We start from the raw sequence: 23,035 nt of genomic DNA on the forward strand, positions 1-23,035 counted from the left end.
TATCCTTTTCCCATTGATGGGCATCATGGAATATAGCAGTGCCATATAGCAGGCATGTTTTTAGCTGCTATATATTTAAACTGTTGTAATGTCTGTGTGCATTTATATGTATTTGTCAGAGACTGATAATTGTTTCTCCCGAAATCCTTTTACTGCTCGCCCTTTCTTTGTTATGCCTGCAGTTCATTATACTGGGTTCTGTGGATTGTACTCTGTGGAACTCTGAAAGAACAGAAAGGATTATGAAGGCAACAAGACATACCAAACAATCAACGGAGCGATCAAGGCAAGGCAAGGCAAGGCAAGTTTATTTGTATAGCACAATTCAACAACAAGGTGATTCAAAGTGCTTTACAGAGACATTAGAAACAAGAACAAATAAAAAGCATGATTTAAAATTGAATGAAAGATGAATATAAAAGCATGGAGCATGAGCTTCGCAGAGGGCTGTGCGCTTGTTATAGTCACATTTCTGGTTTTGTCTGAGTTCATACTTGGCTGAAACCACTGTGCTCCTTTTAACAAAGACAAACTCTTGGTACAGTAGTTGTTTATTACACAGCTTTGGATGTGTACCGATCACCAAATAGTGACATCTTGTATCAGTGCGGGCTGTTATTGTATTAACCTGGTAATAATTGCTTCTCTAATCTTTTGGGTTTATTAACACGTTTCTAGGAGCTTTATTTTTAGACCCATTTGCTGAAATAGAATCGTGATTTTTTAATTTAATATAGGAAATTAGGCATATGATGTTCTGTGGCCAGAATAAGACCATCATTGTTGCTCTGCACCGTCTCCACTTTACCCCTGATGCTGTGGGAAGTCCAGAGGTCACCTAATGAGATCAGTATAGTTGTTTATAACAGGTATAAAGTTATTAACACTTTTATGATAAAAAGATGACTGGCACTTTTTCAGGATCAGATTTTGAAGGTATGAAATCTGACACTGAAGGTTTATCGGCTCTATTTTATATGAGTCTTCCTGTTCACTTGAAATGGAACCATCTTTACATTTGTGCTTTCATTTGCAGAGTCACACTGACACGGTCATGATGAAGAAACAAAAGCACAAGTCAGCTTGTTTTAGGAGGATAAGAGGAGGGATGCTAAAGTAAAAAGACTTTTCATACTGTGATTATACATGCAGCACAAAGGAAAGTGTGCTTTTCACTGTTGCGTCACAGTTTAACCTCTGTAACTTCTCTCTTAAAGATAAAAACACAGCTTTTTTACGATTTTATGCTGTTTTCTGTAACAGCCAAAGATACAGTCAGTTACTTTTACCGCCTGTGACAACTCATCTCGCTGATTCAGTGGTTTCTAATTAACTTTATACCAACTCCTTGCAGAGATGTAGCCTGATAGCCTCAAGGTCAAGCCTGTGCAGCAGTTCCTGCTGTGCTGTTCATCAGTCAAACTACTTCAGTGTCAAAGATTAATTTTTCTTCCTTGGTAACTTAAGTTGAGCATGTCTTGCTCCTGCTTATGAGCAACAAGGCCGTGGTGCTCCTCAAAAAGCTGAAACATCAGTGTGTTTTGCACACAGAAGGGTGACATAATGATTAACACACACTTGGTTTAAAAGGTGTGATGCAGACTTTCGGGTGCCAATAGTCCATTAGTCACTTTGGGAAAGTGGAAAAACCTGTTGAAGTACAAACCAAGTTACAACAACACATTAAAGCATTCTTGTGTTTCATCTTTGCGAAATACATTCATTATCTGGAGACAATATAGAGGAAGGCTTTCGGACAGAAAATAAACAGCTATCGAGGTGCTTTTGATGTTATTGTATTTCTTTGTCTCCTTGTTCTTGTCGTGGTTCCACGGAGCATCCTTTATGCTCCGCTGAAGATGATTTGCATTTGCCAGATGTTCAGCAAGACCATATTTTTATAAAGATAATGCAGTCTATTAATATTTGGATGTTGGGATCAAGAAGTCTGAAATTCCACTGTGGATTGAAGAAAGAAGAAAAAGAAAGAGATTAATCGCTTTGGCATTTCTACATTGCTGTGTGTGTGCTGGTGGCCACATTCACTGAACGTTCCAGCAGTGTTGTTTCCACCAAGGTCTTTGTACTAATACTGGCCTTCATGGTGAGACACAACATGACACTAACAAGAACAATAAGAAGAAGAATATCATGAAAACCTTTCAAACAAGCCCACAACATGGTGAATATCACCCTCAGAGGCAGAGATACAAATCTCTTATATCTTTAACCTTTAAATGTATTAAAACTTCAATAAGTTCATCTTGGTTTTGGTCATTTGTGACTTAAAAAAAATGTATTGCAAAACAAAAAGCTTTACAGCCTGGCCATGCACATCATTTGGCTGTGATAGTATTTTAATGTTTGTATAGATTTACATACAAAGCTCTATAAGTGAGCATGTTGATATGCACACAGGGTTTTGGATAAAGATTATATCCAATTTTTTGATAAGCAGCTTATATTAATCCTCATATATCTGATCTTTATTATCTAATTGCATGGCCATAATATCCTGAATATTACCATGGAAACTGATCTCAGGAAGCTTAAGCAGCAAATGCAATGTGAACGTGCCTCCGTGGTTTGATAAATTGCCATCGATCTTATTAGAAAGCTGATGGTGTTAACAAAACATTGCATTGTCTCGGGTCAAGCACTAGACATAATTTGTTTTCTTTGAGCGAAGGCAGCAATCATCCCGCTGGAGTCATAACAGCCATCATAACCACTAACGCGGGGAACATAGCCACGTTTCAGCTGAGTGTATTTCCAAGCTGGGCTAATAGCAGTACTAATTATTTGAAAAACATCTCCTACTTTTGCAGGACTGCAACAACGAGGCTTGCAGCTGTCTTTGTAGTTCTAATAAAAGCTCCTTCATGTGGCCTGATAGCCACTGAGGCCTCTTACTGAGTGACAACACTCAATCAATTTTCAAATTTTCTGTTTTACAACAAGCAGGTTACAAACTTACAAAGTAAATAACAAACAGTTCTTTACTTGTATTTCTGAGCAGAAAAAATAGTTTTAGTTGTGCAGGTATAAAACTGCATTCAGTTTGTTATTTGCCTAACCTGGTAAACATGGTTTTGATATAGTTGATATATATATGAAAATGAAGTAGATTGTTAATTTTAATGTTTTTGATTTTAGATATAGGGGATTTGTATAATCTTTATTACTCATATTATGAACAATCCCCCTTTTTTTGCAATATAGATAATGATTTTAGGGTTAGCCCCAATTTAAGCACGGTGAAATCAGTGAAAAATAGAGAACATGGAGCAAAATGTGGCCCGTAAAATATCTTAATTCACTCAATATTGAAATGCTTTTTGAAATGTTATGTTGGCTGTATTTTAGATTGGCTCTTTCAATGTCCACAACATCGATATGATTTTGCACTTGATTCCCAAGCAGCATCGTTTTAGTTTATTTTGATTTAATGATACTTTATTGACCCTTAATTGGATGAGCAGAACAGAATGAATAGATGGATGGATATTTTATTGTGTTTGCATTTTATACATCTTACATAATGGTTCACATTAGGTCTACTGACAGGATATCTACATAAAAATGGCTTCGTGGGGATTGCTGTTCCTCTGTTCAACCTCAGTACAAATTGTGTTTTTGGTATTAAGCATACATGTGAAACTGCAATTCTGTCAGTATGGTTAGATTGTGCACATGGTAGTGCACAGAAATGTGATAATCAAACTTTTGATTATTTGATCAAAGGTAGAATATTTAACTTACTTAAAGAAAGCACATCTTTACAATAGCGACACTGCAGATCCAAGAGTTGTAGTTACTTTTAAATCTAATGATGGGCTCAAATCTCATTGCCATCTATAGGATTATGACCACTGACCCCTCGGCTGATTTAAGGAGAGCCATGGGAACAGGAGGCAAATCCTTTCAAGGGGTCAAGTGGGAGAAATTCAAAATGATTGAATGTCAGAAAAATCTATTATATGACGCTGATTGAAAACATTTCATTGAACCTCTTGGCAGGGGGCCGTATATCTGCTGTATGTGAAGGCATGGGGCAAAAAGGACTATAAAATGGTGGAAGCAGAAAACTCAAAGGGTCAAAGGAGTAAGCAGGTATGAAGCCCAGAAGATTTTTATTTAATCTACAGACCATGCTCCTGGTAAAGGCTGGACGACAGCATCACACAAAGGAAAATCTATCACTCGCTCTCAGGGATTTGATTCTCACAGTTATGGAGGTTCAAGAAAGTCCAACTGATGTCAGCTATCAGAGGTAAGACTCAACATTTATGCCTTTATATAGGATGTGAGGGGTTATTACACCACTCACATCCCAGTGTTGTGTTTTGTGCCCTGTAATGCTGCAGTACAGCTGGGTTATCCCAAGACTCAAGCTACTGATCATGTAATAATAAGTGAGAAGAGAATCAATATGATGCATAATGATCTGAAATGCAAGTGGAAAGCTTTACTGCTTTAATGCACCTCTGATTTTTAATAACTGGTCATGAAATGGTAATTTCTTTCAAATGGGATACCAAGAACAGTCATTTGGAGAAACAGCTGCACATTTTATTATTCAATATCCCTGGGATACCAACTGTAATTACTGAATTCATTTAAGTGCACACTGAGCCATAAATGTGAAGTACTCTGTGATAAAGCTCGCTGCCTCAGGCACTCTGAATGAATGTTTTCCTGAGTTTTTAAAGGCCATTCATAAATCATTATTTCTAATGTGGAATTTCAGCTCTATTCTCACTTTATCGCACACACCCCTGTGTGCGATAAAGTGCTGTGTACTGTGTACTGACACGTGTGTAGCTTCAAATGCTTAAATTAAACAGGATGGCTAAGCTGTGGATCTGAGGAAGAAAATATAGTCGATGGCCTGGTGTCATAACGTCCACTTTGGGAAGAGCACGTGCAGCCACACCATTAAAGGTCCACCCTATAATAGTCCTGATTTGTTAATGATCACACATATTTCATGCTTACTGTAATAAAGGAGGTCTGCTATCAGGTAAAGTTCTGCTTAGATTTAGCTGTATACATTGTTCTTGTAGCTTTAAGGATTACTCTCAGCACATGTAGATACACTATGGTTTTCACGTTTCAGCCACTTTCCCCCAACATTCCTTATCTCTCTTTATCGTTTGTGAATAAAGAGTCAAATGCCCAATTTGTCAGTTTGAGGCCATGCAAAACAAAACAAATCAATGTTTAATTTAACCAGCTGGTTTAAAAAAAAAGCATGTTTGCCTTCAGGTGATATTTGATTGACAATTTATGTGATCTGATGGCCACAGGAAATCCATCCCTCTTAAAAAGGTTTACATTTTGTCATATGTATACAAAGAAGAGACAAAAAAAAAGAAAAAGAAAAATTGAAAAAGATGGGCCGTCAAACGCTGCATACAGTGTAAATAAAAACAGAATGCAGTGATTGGCAAATCTCAGATGCTCATATTTTATTCACAATAGAACAAACATGTTGAAAATTGATCATTTTAAGAAACATTAACTCATTTTAAATTGGATGACAGGATTATGTCTCACAAAAGAAGGGAGATGACAACAAAATCCTGTAAAAGAACAAAGAAACCATTTTTACCTACTTGTTATATTGGCAACAGGTCAGTAACATGGTTTGGTATTAAAAACAATCTTAGAGAGGCAGAGTTTCTCCCAATTAAAAATGGGCAGAGATTCACCAGTCTGTAGAGACAGTGCCCAATATTATCATAAAATGAAAAGATTCAGTGGAATCGGGAGAAATCTGTGTGCAAGGGATAAAGATGAAGATTACATCTATGTAATTTTCAGGTCCTCGGACCGCACTGAATTAAAAACCGACATGATTCTGTCATGGAAATCACCTGATGGACACATGAACACGTTCAGAAATGACTGTCGATATGTAAACGTGATCCAGAAATGCTGCTGTCTTCTCTGAACCACAGCAGCAAAATATTTTGGGAAAACTTGAAAGCTTTAATACTAAACTGGACAAACTTTTTGAGATGTGTTTTTGCCATTGATTTCAAAATAAATGAGCATTTTTCTTAAAATGATACATTTCCCCAGTGTAAACATTTGATATGAGTAAAATAAGGGTTTATGAGATCAGCCAATCATTGCAACCCCCCCCCCCCCAAAAGAAACCAAACACCCCCCCCCAAAAGAAACCCCCAAACAAACCCCCCCCCCCCCCCCCCCAAAAAAAAAAAAAACAAAAAACAAAAAAAAAACCTGCTTCATTTATTAGCTGGTACCTAGTCTTATTACTCCAGCTTTAAACACCATTAAAATTTTATTGAACGGAAAGGTAGACATATACATGCGTGACTTTTAATCAATAACTAACACAATGAGAGACCCGCTAGTTAACCAGGGTGAATGCCAGTTTTTGCCCATTGAGCGCTAGGATAGGCTCCAGACACTCAGACGACCCTAAACTAGTTAAATTAACATAATGGATGGATAACTGTCGACTGGACTAGTGATGATGGTAGAATTTGTTAGTGATGTTTTGGGTAACAACACATAAAACTAATATCTTTAAAGAACAAGAAAACAACACCAGGTCAAAATTCAAATATTAGCCAACAAATCACAAACATGACGTCTGTTTCACATTGTAAAGTATGTCATGAAGCAGGTACTGCATATGAGTGGTGTGCTAACATATTACAGCACAGCTCTGCTTTGAGCTGAAAAGCAAAGTTAGCAGGCTAATAATGCTAACACGTTTAGCAAATTTCCATTTTTATGTTGATCATTTTGGGGTCTTTTTTTAATTTCCAGGAATGACTTTAGTTTTTGCGGATAAAAGATAAAAAAGAAAGTTTAAAAAAAAAATTATGAGGGAGTAATCCAGCCGACAGCTGCTAAATAAAGATCAGGAAGCAATTTAACAAGTACATGCCCGTCGACAGCGTGTCAGCAGAGATATTTATCTATTTAAGGTACATACCATTTTGCCATATCTGCTATTAGCGAGTCTGTGGTGACATGGAGGGGACGGTCAGAGAAGAAACAGACATGAAAATGTCATCCTTTTAATTTATTGTTTAACCCATTCATTTTCATAATGGCTTACAATGTAGGTTAGAGGCTGATCACTGACCTGATCAAACAACTAAACTGGATGTGCAAGTTAGTGTGCATTTGTTTTTCTGCAGGATTTTTATTTGTATATAGCAGAGAGTAAATTATATGCAAAAGCCCTCAAAGAAAACAACATTCACTCTAAACATTCACTCACCTGTCATGATTTTAGATCTGGCTTACGTGTTATGTAATTCTAAAGATATGTCAAGTTCAAAACCGTACAAACTGTGCTCTGACTTGCTGTCAGAGGCATTGTTTTGTTGCTCCAGCTCTAGAAAACATGATATTGCAACTGAGAACAGCACCAGAGCAATTATTTTCCAGAAGACATTGAGACTTTGACTAAAGAGCCCCCCAGATTCTGTTCCCACATTACTCCCTCCTCAAGATCTTCATCTTTGGCAGAAAAGGCCTTGGGCACCATCTTCACTCTGCAGAGGCCTTGCATTGTAACACAAGAGTTTATTCAGTCTGTAACTAATCCTCAGTCTTTCTCTGTCATTCGGCCTCACCCTCTCATTGAGGACAGGGTTTGTTCAAGGTATAGCTACGAGCTAAGGCTGCTGTTGTTCCTGGTTCATTGGGAGGATAGGATAGGAATCTACCTGTATTGACATACCTTTACTCCCTCTCTCACATTCTTCGGTAAATATCTACCTCAGTTTCTTTTCAAGCTTAACAGCTGATTTTTAAACACTAGTTCCTAAAAATATCAGGGATCTTAAAATGTACGTGGGAGCTGCCTGGTGGTCCTAAGATCAGTTTGACTTCAGATTCTGCAGCCCGTAAGAAACAACTGGTGGATATGTCCACGAGGTATGACATTTACTGTTACTGGTTACATCAGAAACTAACATTTCCAGAATGACTGCTTCTGTTCACTAGCAACAGCAGCAGTGGCGCGTTTGTATTCTTGCAGGCTTCAAATGCACAAACGGTGTTGCCTGCATTCACCTGTGCACATGCTTGTTTGAACACTCAATAGTTAAATGAAAACAGATCATAGTGAAGGCAGCCTTTGCCATGGGCAAGCTCAGAAAGCAGGGCAAGATGCCCGTTCTGTGCTGTGAGCGGTGCTGTATTTTATGTCCCGTACAGACAGCCAAACATTCAGAGAAAAGACTGATGGAAGGAGGAAGAGAGGGCTGCCAGCTGCCAGTGACTGCACCAAGTAGATCTTTCGAAACCTGTTCCAGCAGGTTTTTCTTTCTTATTGCTGGGCTAGCTTGGACGAGTGCCACACACACACACACACACACTCAAAACATGAGGATGATATTCCGAGCTGCCAAAATCTGAAACCAACCCATCAACCATTTCCATACACATTTAAACAGTCAATCTAATCGAAGTACCTCACTATCAGGTATAAGGAAGTGGGAGGTGCACAGGTCCACAGGAGAAATAGACTTAAGCTGTCAACAGAGGTTAGAGGGCTGAGTGAGAGAACCTAACTGGGACAAGAAAGAGCAGCCACTGAATCCAAAAACTAGGTGAGTTGATTTACTAGTTGTTGTATCATTGTAGGATCTTTACCTTACAATATAAAGTGCCTTGAGGAGAGTGTTCTTGTGATTTGGTGCTATGTAAATAAAAGTGAAATGAATAGTTGTGGTAAATTTTTGTAAGCTTTCTTTGATATTTTCTGACATTGTTATTTTTATGCTTACCATGAGTGAGTTAGTTTATTATCCTTCTATTAATGGCAAAGTTGCAGCACTGCAGTATTGCTGCTGGCATGGGTGCAGGAGAGGAATCCTCATTAACCTCTGAACTTTGAGTGGCAACGTTCTCATGCCAACACAACTGTCATCGGTATCATCCAGGCCATTAACAGATCTGCCTGCTCTTTTTTTTTTCCCATAACAACAGACTTCGAAGTGAATTACCCACCTTCACAATCGTGTGCGTAAAACTTAGCTTGTGGGGAGAAACAGTAATAATTTAGCTTTGCTTATTCTGACAGTTGACTGCTGACATATGCATCAAGCTTCCTCATTTTTTGTAGAAAATGTTGGCGTAAGGAGGCATCTATTCCAAACAAATTGCATGATAGCAAGCAGTTAGAAAGAACCCCTATACATTATGTAAGCCTCACAACATCACCCAGAGAGAATTTCAGCCTGCAGCAAGAGAAGCATTCATGAGAAAATGAACAAATTTTACTTGATACCTTATAGTTAGTGACAGCCACCAGATTTGTTTCCATTAAAACAACTGACATGTGATCTAAAGGGTTTAAAGTAGTTGACTAAAATGAAAACAGTAAATAGTCCAGCTGGATGTGGATGTCTTGGAACATTACCTTAATTTGCACACCCCCATGGAATGCAAATACAAATGACACATTATGCAGCAGTCAAATCCCACATGAATTCAGGCCAGATACTGATTCAATACAACAACCATAAATGTACCACCCACTTCCTGCTCACCAGACCACAAACTTTAAAATCATCCGGTCTGTGAAGACGTAACTGAAAAGCAACTCAGCTAGCCAGACAATTGGTATCTCGTCTTCAGCTTACCTGTCATTTAGCTGTTTGCGGTTACTGGCACTGCCTCAGATCATGAGATTTGCATATTAGGATTTCACAATGGGCTGAGAAATATGTGAAGAGTGGAATGGGAGTTCTTGAAATGCTGAATCACTGAGACTGAGTTTAGAGGGAATAATTATTCAACTTGACAAATGAAAATTTATCTGCCTTCTACTAACACAAAAATAAATACTACTGACCTACATACCACATCTTCCACATTAATTTCTGGGCGTGTCCTGTATGATCCTGTGAAACTGGCAGCAGACCCTTTGGATCCTGTGGGTTGAGGGGTGGCACCTGCATGGCTAGTCCTTGTTGTCTACATCATTGGTTATGTGTCAAAGAAGCATCCATATGGATCCCAAAACCTAAGGTTTCCCATCATAGGGTTTTATTGTTAATACAACTGCCCATGTTTTAAATGTGATAGCTGGCCAGTGTAAGTGATTTAAAATAAGTCCATCATCTTCTGAAATTCTTGCCCATTCTTTGCAAAACAGCTCCAGCTCAGTCAGATTAGATGGACAGCGTTTGTGAACAGCAGTTTTCAGATCTTGCCACAGATTCTCGATTGGATTAAGATCTGGACTTTGACTGGGCCATTCTAACACATGGATATGGCTTTATGTTTAGGGTCGTTGTCCTGCTGGAAGGCGAACCTCCGCCCCAGTCTCAAGTCTTTTGCAGACTCCAAGAGGTTTTCTTCCAAGACTGCCCTGTATGTGGCTCCATCCATCTTCCCATCAACTCTGACCAGCTTCCCTGCCCCTGCTTAAGAGAAGCACCCCCAGAGCATGATGCTGCCACCACCATATTTGACAGTGGGGATGGTGTATTCAGAGTGATGTGCAGTGTTAGTTTTCAGCCACACATAGCGTTTTGCATTTTGGCCAAAAAGTTCCATTTTGGTCTCATCTGACCAGAGCACCTTCTTCCACATGTTTGCTGTGTCCCCTTCTAGTTTGTGGCAAACTGCAAACGGGACTTCTTATGGTTTTCTGTTAACAATGGCTTTCTTCTTGCCACTCTTCCATAAAGGACTACTTTGTGCAGTGCACGACTAATAGTTGTCCTATGGACAGATTCCCCCACCTGAGCTGTAGATCTCTGCAGCTTGTCCAGAGTCACCATGGGCCTCTTGGCTGCATTTCTGATCAGTGCTCTCCTTGTTCAGCCTGTGAGTTTAGGTGGACGGCTTCGTCTTGGTAGGTTTACAGTTGTGCCATACTCCTTCCATTTCTGAATGATCGCTTGAACAGTGCTCTGTGGGATGTTCAAGGCTTGGGAAATCTTTTTGTAGCCTAAGCCTGCTTTACATTTCTCAATAACTTTATCCCCGACGTGTCTGGTGTGTTCTTTGGACTTCATGGTGTTGTTGCTCCCAATATTCTCTTAGACAACCTCTGAGGCCGTCACAGGGCAGCTGTATTTGTACTGACATTAGATTACACACAGGTGCACTCTATTTAGTCATTAGCACTCATCAGGCAATGTCTATGGGCAACTGACTGCACTCAGACCAAAGGGGGCTGAATAATTACGCACACCCCACTTTTCAGTTATTTATTTATAAAAAAAAATGTTTGGAATCATGTCTGATTTTCGTTCCACTTCTCACGTGTACACCACTTTGTGTTGGTCTTTCACGTGAAATTCCAATAAAATTGATTCATGTTTGTGGCTGTAATGTGACAAAATGTGGGAAAGTACAAGTGGGCCGAATACTTTTGCAAGCCACTGTAGCTGGAAATGTGCCGCGGGCACATTCATACATTTGAATCAGCTACAGCGTCTTGTCCACAGCTTGTCAGCTTTCACATGCGATTTATTTATTATTCATTCCACTGACAGCCATCGGTGTTGTTTCTGTGACACAATCATTAGAGAAGAATTTGCATATTATAAGCTCAATTTGTCACCATAGGGCAGGGCAGAATCTGACATGTTACTGTTGAAGGTTCTTTAAGTCAAAATGTTTTCATTAGCATTGCATAAAGGTAAGGGTAAAGTTTATTTATTAAGCGCTTTTCATAGACAGGTAGTCACAAAGTGCTGCACACAGATTAAAATAAACAGTACAATAAATAGACAATAAATAGCAAAATGCACAATATACACAATATAGAGTTTAAATGTAAATTAAAAAATCTAAAAATATGAAAAGCATTGGTCAACAGAAAGCTTGTTTAAACAGTAAAGTTTTTAACTGTTTTTTAAAGGATTCCACAGAGTCAACCAAACGTAGTTGTAGAGGCAGACTGTTCCACAGCCTTGGTGCCACAGACTGAAAGGCTCTGTCCCCTTTCATCTTCAGACGTGTTCTGGGAGCAACCAACAAACTCTGAGTCTGTGAGTGGAGACAGCGAGCAGTAGTGTATTTTGTGAGAAGCTTGGATAAATAATCTGGGGCTTGGCCATTTAGTGCTCTGTACGTTAAAACGATAATTTTAAAACGAATTCTAAAATCTATTGGGAGCCAATGTAAAGAACATAAAATAGGAGTGATGTGAGCTCGCTTGTTAGAGCGAGTTAGTAGTCTGGCTGCTGCGTTTTGTATAGCATATATTACTGCAATTAAGTCATTGAGTGTGATTGGAGAAAAATAAGTAAATGACCCGGGACAACAAGGGGCATCTTCATAGGGGGAGGCACTCGAGGAGATTTTGGATCTCAAGTCCATCACCTTATTTACAAAGTAATTGAGGAAAGTGCTACAATCTTCGTCAGAAAGTAACACAGCATGCTGAGTTGGAGGAGAAACAATACTGTTGATAGTATCAAATAGAATTAATAGAATAAAATGGTCACTTTCATTCTTATTGTTTCACAGTACATTAAAAATAATTGCAATTGCAAGACTCATATAATGATAAAGAATAGATGTTAAATGCTCATAAAATTTCATCATCTTTGTCCAGTTCCACTGAAGCACATACAAACCGAACCGCCTGACTGAATTTATCAAATATAACAAAATAATAGCACAACAAAACCCATTTTAATATTCACATTAAAAAGTACACAAATTGAATTTTTTCATGCATAACATCCACCATCCTACATCTACTGCTGCTTGCAGAGGTCAAAAAGTATATTATACAATATTTTCTATATCATGATTAAAACTTATGTGTAGATGCAACCACAGAAATTGTGACACTTTGTGGTAAAATCTACACCCATAAAAAAATAATTTCCAATAATTTAAAACAAGATTATTTAGCTTGAATAATTTACATAACAAATAACCCCGAACTGAAGATCAAAGGGTTGCAGCATTCACTCTTAGCACAAAACTCTGATCTTGTGTTTAATTTGGACTATTCTGCCTCTATGTATTAAACATAAGAAGCCAAGTGGTCATAATCTAACAATAAATGACACAAACTATCTCAGTAGTTAAAAGCCTGGTTTACAGTTAAATGCTAGTTAAAAGAGGCTAACTGTGTAAAATCCAGGAAAGTGTCAAAAATGGAAATGCATACATGCAATACATTATTTGTTCATGTAGAGTATTACAAGTATCACATGCTCTGTTAAGTTTAAAGAATTATTTTCTAAAATAAAATAGAAAACTCACTAGATTGCTGATTGTTAAAAGGGAATGTGAGTTGGAACATTTAGAAAGCATAAGAAATAGAAAGGAATAGAATAAAATAGCAGACATGAGAGTCATGAAGCTCCTTGAAACTATTAGCGCACAATTTTATCCTGACTTGCTGATGAATCCTCACAGCTGACCTATTTACAGATTTAATACTTACACAAGATTAGTCACTTAAATTTCTGTCTCTTGTGCATTAATAGTCATCCAAAAGTACCATAAAAAGCATGGACAAAATAAAAAATCCTTTTCATATATGAGAAAGATTTTTAAGACTGAACAGGTATGCGTTTTTTCATTTTGGGTAAATTTCACATCAAAGTCTTGGTAGTGTCATGTCAAGTGTAGGAGCCTCTCAACCGCCCTAATACATGTATACTTTCATGTTTAAATAAAATGGAAATCATGAACACTGATCTTTGTAACATTACAAAACTTTTTTTGTTTTTTTGTGCAAAATGAGCAAAGAGATAGAGGAACAACCTCTCTTTTTAAGATAGATGCAGTTTTTAAAAACTACACAACTTTTAGGTATTGATTTATGGAAACACAGATAAGCACACATACACACACATTATGGCCACCGCTACAGCTCCTTCTTTTCTTACTAAAAGTGCATCCGTTCTAGCTGGTGACAGTGTCTGTCAAGCAGATGAGAGGATTTGTTGCCACAGTGATGAAAACGTCAATCTCTCAGCTTTCACCTCGACACTTTAGCCTCCTTTGATGTGAACAGAAAGAGCTACGATTGCTACTTCTCTCTTTTCCACACACAAACTTTCTAAGAGAGGCACTTTGTCCGCCTCAGCATTACTTTACTTTACGTGACCCAGCGCCACGGTTTGTTGGCAGTTTTAATGAGCTTGGTTTATGTGGAGGCTGAGGTTACCTTTACTGGAACCAGGGCCACGTGTCTCACACCTCTGATGGGATCACATAACACTTTCAGATAACCCTCCTGACCCACATACGTCCACCAGCACTTTGGAGTTTTAATGCTCTGGTGGTGAAAATGAACTCAGCTGTTCCCACGCCTGCATTCGTGCTGTCAGATTTACAGTAGAGAAATGACTCACACGATATTATCACAAAGGATCAGTGAACAGAAGTGCTTTCCCCAAACATGTCAGAGTTGATTCCTCTTATGTGGCAACAGCAATATGAATCAGATTTCACCACCGTCCACTTGAGTTTTCTTGTCATGTTTTACTCCAGAATGAAGGGAATTGTGTTGGTCTCTAGCAGAGAGTTGAGTGAGTGCAGTAAGCAGCCACTTAGCTTAGCTTAGCTTAGCATGATACTGGACACAGGTAAAACACAAAACCCAATGCAAAACAACAACTTCAAATTACAGTCCTGTGCAAAAGTCTTGAGCCACCCCCTCATTTCTTTAAGCCAGATTTTTTAGTAGTAGTTGAACAATTGGTTTTATCTTTGGACATTGGCTGCTTTTTCACTTAATTTAGCCCTGTCCTTGTACCCGGTCATTTTCAGAGGAATGTTTAGTTTGTTTGTTAAGCCATTTAACAATGTGAATCATTTGAGGTCAAAAGGGGCACCCACCCCAAGGAATAAACCAGTGTTGTGTCAAAACATAACAGACAACTTAGCAAAGAACTGATTTTAAATCGCATGTTTAGGCAATTTGTTACTTATAACCTGTTGTTCCAAGTAGTTGATTGTTGTTGTTTTCAATCTTTAGTTTTATGTATGAGAAATGCCAAAGATAATACAGTTTGACAGACATGAAATGTTATTTTAGCACCATCAAGGTGGATCCAAAAGAGTTATTACAGTAGCTGAAAACTTGGCATTTCTCAGTATAGTGTTCAGTGTGTCTTTAAAAGACTTAGGAAACCGGATCGGTAGGGGGGAAAAGGAGAATTCACAGGCCTAGAAAACTCTATAGCAGATGAACAGTATCAGTATCATGTCATTTAAATGTATGAAAATTTACCAACTACCTCAGACATGTAGTTGGCTCTTCAGTTCTGTTTACTCAAGTGTCATTGGAAATGTTCTCAGTGAAAGGATGGCTGTCGAGAAACAATTCTTAAAAGATGGGAAACAGGGAGAAGAATGGAAAAAGCTGGACAACTGGACTGAAAATCAGTGTCAACAGATATTATTAATTGATGTATACAAATCCATTATGAATGTCAAAAGAGAGGTACACGGTGAGTATCTGTAGAAGTCCAGTCCTTGAGAGCTACTGTCCTGCAGCGTTTAGATGCATCCTTGTTCCAACACATCGGAATCAAATTAATGGCTTGTTACCAATCCTTTGCCAAACTTGATGGCAAGTTGAAGAGGTAATTCAGCTATTTAATTCAGCTGTGTTGGAGTATAGATGGCTGTCTCGATGGAGTTTAATAAATTCAGCCACCTGCTCCTTGCTATGTAAAATATAACAGGACACTGGCGTAAATGCTTGATCATCTCACACTTCTGTTTAATCAGTTTTCTTTTTGACGTTTATTCAGCTGTGTGAAAACTATAACTTTAATCTCAACCAAACCGATTTACTCACGAACTAATAAAACACTGAAAAAAGCCAAACAAAAACATTAAATGCATTTGGACAGCATTTGTCGCGTCGCTGTGACGTAATCGGCCTACAAACGCGGCATCAGGAGGGTGCAGCCTATGAATTTGGACACCCCCTGTATCTTGAGGACTGGAGTTGGAGACCCCTGGTCTACAGCCATCTTTAAAACACAGTGGAACACTATGAGCCTTGGATTGGCCTCCCCAAAGATCAACATTATCGACAGTGTGGACTAATCTTGACAGAGAACAGGACAAAATGCAGCCAAGATCCAAAGAAGAGCTTTAAATGTCTTAAAGACTAATTGAAGAAATTACAAGAAAGCTTGCCTAAGGCTGCGTTAAAGATGCTTTTGCGTTGCACTGCATCAATTTCCTATTTTCCTAGCAAAATATAAACAAATGTGAGCTTTAACTGCACAGCTTTTGCCAATTTTGTCACATCCTAGCAAGCAGTGCAGTCTTTAAGCTGTGCACTGCTAGCTTAAACTAAGATAAGCTAAGCAGCTGCCAGATACAACATCATTATATTTAGCATACAAAAATGACACCAGAGTCAGTCTCGTTGTCTTATTTTGGTCCAGCAGCATTTAAGTTTTTACTAAATTACTTTCACAGCTTTTTTTAACGTTCAATTTGACTAAAGCCCCTGACAACAACCCAAACGTTTCTCATTTAGCTTGTTTTCACAAATGTCTTCACAGCAGCAGGTTTTGGTGCAGGATGTCACAGTCACTGACATTTTCCCCGAGCAGCAAATCTCATCATCAAACATCACCCCCTCAGGTGAGTCTACACACCTGTGAACCCTTTGGAGCCTCACATCAACAGATGGTAGAAACAGAGGCAGCCGCCTCTGGCATTGCTATTTTAACCCAAAATGACCTTCTTTTTTTTTTTTAATGTAACACTGCAAATAAACCAGTTCTGAATCTGCTTTGAGTCACATCTAGCTGCTATCTGCATTTCTGTGTAGTGTTTCTGAATTAAACTGAGTGAGTTTTTCAAAAATAACAAGAACAAAGTATATGAGGGCGGGGATTGTACAGCTACCCACTTGCAGACAGATACAACTTATGCCACTTTAATGCTTATTAAATAGAACTTAAACTACTGTCAGGATAAATAAACCCGTCTTAAATCCTTCAAAAAGACTTCTGACACATTTTATTTTGTGGCCACACTCTAAATAACAATAAAATAAATAAGAATAGTAATAAATAAAGATGGCACACTTCTCTGTTTACCTTAGGGGATTCCCTGGAAAAACTGTTATTGAATTCTTTGTTTAAAATTAAAGTGGAGAGATGGGTGCCACCTGTTTTGCAGCAGTTAGCATATTTGTATTTCCAAGTAAATCCAGCCTGTGTCAAATCACTGTGATGATGGTTTTCACACCACAGACCAAAGAAGGCAGCTGCTTCACCCAGGAAAAGAGCAACACCTTGAGTCTGAGAACTGCAGCAGTGAGCAGGAGGCACAGCGCTGATGGAATGATCAGTTCACGGTCAGGGCGAGGGGACCTGGACGCTGACCGTTTCCACCCGTATCAGCGACAGTTCAGTGACGGAGCAGTGACAGAGTGCCTACAACAGTGCTCTTCTTCCTTTAGCAGTCTGCATGAGGTGTGCAGTCCTGGCAGTCATTCGCACAGCAGCGATATGCCACCATCCTGGGACCAGTACAATGGCAGCATTCAGGTTTCTATCCTTATGATACTCTCATTTTATCCTTCCATATTAATAAAGTTTTGTACAGCCAAAAGCAGCCTGATTGATTTGACACAGGAAGATAGACAGGCCCAAAAAAAAAAAGATCCACCACATCACAGCAAAAAACACTGTCTTGAAAGCTTCTCCAAACATTTTTCCTTCATTTACTTACATTTGCAGAACTCATATCCAGAGCTACCAGGCATACCTGTGGATCCTCCCTGTTTTCTATCTCAGAGCTATCCATCCTACAGCTCAGCAAGTCCTCAACAACAGGTGAGTGTCCTGCTTCAGGCACTCAGAAATGCTTTAGAGGACATGACGTTTAGGACACGAGTAATATCTAATATTTGCATTTATGATATGGTGTGCACATTGGACTATAACACAGTGGTCAGATCATGATTTCTTCTCTGTTCTCAAAAGGTCTCTTCTAGACTGTATCCTAACAAGGACCAGTCCAGCACCTCAAAATATAGTCTCTCCAGCCAGTCACACCAGGACGACACCACACAGTCCATCTTTCCTAAGCCCATTTACTCATACAGGTCTGAAGCTAAATCTTTTGTCTACCTTTTTTTACTTACTAATATTTAATACTGTCCGTGCTATCACAAGCAGGGTAGCTTTTTAAAATATATAATTATAAATAAAATTCTTTATTGTGGCAGCATTTTGATTTTCATGGCTCTGAAGAACAGCAAAACAGGAAGTCTCCCAGTCAGCGAGATCTACAGCTTCATGACTGAACACTTCCCATATTTCAAGGTACCACAACGTTATTATTAAATACTTTACTTAAGCATGTTGGCTCACTGAGACCAAGGTTTCTTTTCAAGAGACATTTGTGTGCTAAAGACATTTTTGTTTTAAGGGTAAACATACAGACACGTGATATAGAAACAAAGCATGTGACATAGTCACTATGACCCAGTGCTTTGAGTTTATTTTTGACTTTTGATTCTCTTTCTTGGATTTAAGTTTTAGCTTTGTATTAGTTAGTCCTGAGTTTTGTATTTTCTAGTGCATCATAGTTTATTATTTCTAGTTCCTGATTCTTGTTTTGTTACATTAGCTCCCTTTCGTGACCAGTCTGTTTCTAATCTCGTCTCTGTGTCTTGTCATCAAGAGCTCCTGTTGTAGTCTGTCTAGTCTCTATGGTTTGTCTCTTCAGTCAGTCATATTTCCATGTTTGTTTATTTCCAGTCCCTGTGTCAAATTCATGTGTCTCAATTTTGGTCTCAGTGTTTGTTACTTCCTGTTTTATTTTGATAAATATATAGTACTTTTTCCTTTGGGAAGGTACCATCTGTGCAGTCTGCAATTTTGTTGAAGAAAGATGTTGAATCTATTTAATATTTCTTGAAAAATAATTGATTTCTGTGCATTTTTTTCACACTGCATCAAATTAAGGTTGATTACGTCGATTAAGCATCATGAGGTGGAGCGTGAGGGGTGGTTCCCTATTTTTTATTTATTTATTTTTGTTGTTGCTGGGAGTTGGAATCCTATTAGTTAGGTTGCTTAATATTTATGCTAAGTACTCTTTAAAAAACCAGAATAGGGAGGATGGTGTAGGTTTAAGTTTATTAGATTGATCAGTATTGCTGAACTATGAAATTTTTTTTTTGCATACAGGTATAACAGAATAGCTTTAGTGTAGTTGTTGTTTTAAACTTGAGTATGAACTTATACAAAATGCAGCAAGATATTAAAAAAAAACAGTTGTTGATTAAAAAACACTATATCGGATTCATATCGGTATCGGCAGATATCCAAATTTATGATATCGTATCGGACATAAAAAAGTAGTATCCTGCCATCTCTAGTCCTTACTCCAGATTAGTCGCTGCTGTGTTCACAGCTGTCTCAACTTCCTGTGTCTGTCCCAGTCTTCCCTTGCTCTTTGTTGTGTTCTTGAGTATACAAGTGTCTCTTGACACTGAACTGACATGTGGGACTTCATTGTAATGGGCTTCCTAAATGTTATTCTGTGTGTTTAATTGAAGTGGAACCATGAGTGTACACTCAAAAAAATCTTTATGCCCAAAATGCTGATTAACGAACTGATTTGGTTTTTCTTTTTGCGAATTTAAAGTGTAAAAGATTCAATATAATAAATTACCATTAAAACTTGATTGATATGTGTGCAGTTTATACCAAGCGTATTTTCCTTAGTGATTAATTAATTAATAGTAGTTTAAATAAACAAACTTTTCAGTACTTCAGAAACGTTTTTTAAGGGCAATTTTGTAACAGCTGTTCCAGGGTAAAGGACAGAAAAATACAATTGTTAACAAACGTAACAGAAAATAGTTGTAAGACAGTAGCTCATATATTTAAATGGAGCATTTTTCATTATTAAGCGATTTTAAGTGTTTTACTGATATTGCAATTTTTTTCTGGGAGCCATGGAAATCACTTCATGGGCTTGGGAACATTTCTGAAAACCCATGCCTCCTTTCCAAAGCTGTTCAGTGGGCTGAATTGGGGACTTTGCTGGCCCATTTCTTATGTTTAACACCCCTGCTATACATCATTTGCTCTCAGTTCTCACGCACGGTATTAATTTACAAATAAAACAGTGATGCACTTTTTTGTTGGAGGGAGGTATACATATCAATGCATTGCATCCTTTTTTTGGTGAGGAGTTCTAAGTAACAGATTAGATTAGATTAGTTACGCTCATAAAATACTCCACATCTAAAGGAGCCAGCTGAGGTGGTTCGGGCATCTGACAAGGATGCCTCCTAGGCGCCTCCTGGGTGAGGTGTTCCGGGCATGTCCCACCGGAAGGAGGCCCCGGGGCAGACCCAGGACACGCTGGAGAGATTATATCTCTCGGCTGGCCTGGGAACGCCTTGGTGTTCCCCCGGATAAGCTGGAGGAAGTGGCTGGGGAGAGGGAGGTCTGGGCTTCTCTGCTTAGGCTGCTGCCCCTGCGACCCGGCCCCGGATAAAGCGGAAGAAAATGGATGGATAAAATACCTTTATACTTTTTTAGTGGATAAAGCCGCATTGTGTCAGAGCTGATGTAAAAACAGAGATATATAAATAATAAATTTTTGTATAGCAGTTGACAGATGTGATCATGTTAAAAATGAATGCCTTTATTCATTAATTTTGATAAATGAGGCAGCTGCAGGGTTGGACTTGAACCCTGCAAACGACAAATATTTTACATTTTCCAGCCATCTATGAATCAGTTCAATAGGTTCAGAGTAACTTCTGGAGGGAGCTGAAAGACTTGCTGCCATTCATATTAAAGATGGCTTATAGATGGCTGTTTTCCAAACAGCTGCCTAAAAAAAAAAAGAATGAAAAAAAAAGTTAAACATATGCTGCAGGGCTCGAATATACATGAGACAGATGAAATGATATTTGAAGAAAAGTTGGGTTCACTTTGTAAAAGCTGTTTCTAGATACGTCTAAATGCTTCAATCAACACATCACTTATGTGCAGTTCAGTGGACACTTGTTATGGCATGCAGATACCATTTACTGGCAGAGCAGATGGTGGCAATATTAATATACTGTGTGTTGTAATATTCCCTGCAGGGTGGACTGAGTACCCTGATTTTATTAGATGGTTCACAATTAATTTATAGTTGCTCTCAAGATATTTTAACAAGAATGTAACACATGCAGCGGAAGACAATCAGGCAAGTGAGGTCGAGTTTCTTTCAAAGTCATACTCAAGATGTGGAAAAAAAAAACTGTGGAAACTATGGAAAAATGTTCTGTTTGGAATTCTGTATAGGGTGTTCCCCGAAACAATGAATCATAATAACATTCATGAGCCAGCAGGAGAATTTGTCCAGTTTGTTTAAAGTAAAATGAGGTGTCCCGGCAGCCAAGTGGTTCACTTTTAACATAAATGTTCTTCATTTATCTTTTTCTTCCTGTGTTCAGACGGCTCCTGATGGATGGAAGAACTCTGTGCGGCACAATCTGTCCCTGAATAAGTGCTTTGAGAAGGTGGAGAACAAGAATGGCAGCACGTCTCGTAAAGGCTGCCTGTGGGCGCTCAATCCAGCCAAGGTGGAGAAAATGCAGGAGGAGCTGCACAAGTGGCGCCGGAAAGACCCCGTTACTATTCGCAGGAGCATGGCAAAGCCAGGTCAGTCCCGTAGGTATCCAACCTGAGAAATTGCAGAGTAGAAATTAAGGTATACAGAAGATTCTTTTCTACTACTTATTTTGCTTGTTTTACTTTTCCTGTAGAAGATCTTGATCGACTACTGGGAGAAAGACCGGAAAGACTCAGGTCTGTGCCACCGAACCCCAAATCAGGCACATTAACCAGAGCGACCCCCGTCTACAACCCCTCCGCTTTTACTTGTACTCCAGCTGAGCTTCGCCCAGCATGCCAGCCCATTTGCCAGTCACTTTATGCTCACCTTCAGCCTCAGCAGCCCTTCTACCTCCCCCCTGCTGTCACACACCCCAGCAACTCATTCGCCCTCTTCTCACCCTGTGGACAGCAGCCTGCAGCCGGTATCCCATCATCCACTGGAAGCCTCAACTCACCGGTAGCTGGGAAGATACCACCTGTTTATAACAATGCTCTCCAGTGTGATTACAGTGTTGAGCCAAGGACCACCATGCAGGAGTTTCTGCTGGAGGGAGACACCACTTATGACATTGACATGCTCAACCCCAGTCTGACTGACCTTCAGCTGCAAGGTATGAAAGACAGGGACAATACGGAGGGAAAATGAGTGCACCAAGATTTGCTTGTGCAAGCTTCAGCAGATATTTATTACTGATACTGACAAACTGGTTTAAAAGCTGATAGGAAAGAAAAGGGAATTTAGGAGCTGTGTCTTAGTTGCATAGTTTGCCCACCAGAGAGCACTGAAGAGTTGAGTTCCTTGCTTGGTAGACAAAGCCCATCATAATCTTTTACACAACTTTAGATCAGTCTGCATTTCTGCAGGCTGCTTTAACTGTAAAAATAACAAAATAGCAAACTGTTGTGTGAGTGTAGCATCCCTGCTAAATAATGATTGGTGTTGCTCTCTAAAATATGACCTGTGGTTCCTTTTTTGCAGGTAACCTGTGGGAGGAGCTGAGAGTCGACAGTCTGGTGGCAGAACCACAAGTTAGCACAAGCTCGTCCGCTACCTTTGTCCCTCAGAACCACCACATCCAGAGCAGCGGCCTGCATGTCGTGCCTCCCATCAGTCAGACATCAGCTGTGGTTGCCAGCGGTCGTTGTGAAGCGGAGTACGAGGACGGGGACGAAGGGCGAAATGTGGAGCAGCATGGCTGTTTTAACGGACTAAATCCCGTATTATATTCAGGAGTGGAAAGCTTGGCTGGGTATCTGACCTCCTGCACTGCATCCGTCTCTTTAATGTAAACCTTCGCTCTATGGATTTGATGTACCATGTGAGTCTGAACGAGGAATATAGTTTCAAGCAGTTTCACACTACAGTGTATGATTGGTGGTAATTTAAGCCCCGTGGCGTGTCCAGCGGGGTGGCCTTGGGGGGCCCCCCCCAAACCAGACTG

At 39.2% G+C, this 23,035-nt stretch overlaps 1 protein-coding gene across 4 annotated transcripts in view; it reads left to right on the forward strand.

The window, feature by feature from the left end:
* The window catches only part of foxn1 (forkhead box N1), a 30,452-nt gene extending 7,417 nt beyond the window's left edge, over window positions 1-23,035 (forward strand). The window contains exons 3-11 of one of the 4 annotated variants that reach the window (XM_026192001.1): window positions 4,021-4,273; window positions 16,512-16,593; window positions 17,211-17,507; window positions 17,700-17,795; window positions 17,946-18,067; window positions 18,191-18,287; window positions 21,431-21,638; window positions 21,743-22,204; window positions 22,573-23,035. In XM_026192001.1, coding sequence (XP_026047786.1) covers window positions 4,116-4,273; window positions 16,512-16,593; window positions 17,211-17,507; window positions 17,700-17,795; window positions 17,946-18,067; window positions 18,191-18,287; window positions 21,431-21,638; window positions 21,743-22,204; window positions 22,573-22,883 — 1,833 coding nt within the window. In that variant the 5' untranslated portion in view covers window positions 4,021-4,115 and the 3' untranslated portion in view covers window positions 22,884-23,035. Of the gene's footprint in view, window positions 1-4,020; window positions 4,274-8,350; window positions 8,607-11,826; window positions 12,006-16,511; window positions 16,594-17,210; window positions 17,508-17,699; window positions 17,796-17,945; window positions 18,068-18,190; window positions 18,288-21,430; window positions 21,648-21,742; window positions 22,205-22,572 lie in introns of those variants that run through there. The other 3 variants (XM_026192002.1, XM_026192003.1, XM_026192004.1) reach the window with 3 other exon arrangements.

Source organism: Astatotilapia calliptera, chromosome 14, assembly GCF_900246225.1.
Source record: "Astatotilapia calliptera chromosome 14, fAstCal1.2, whole genome shotgun sequence".
Classification (NCBI taxonomy): Eukaryota; Metazoa; Chordata; class Actinopteri; order Cichliformes; family Cichlidae; genus Astatotilapia; species Astatotilapia calliptera.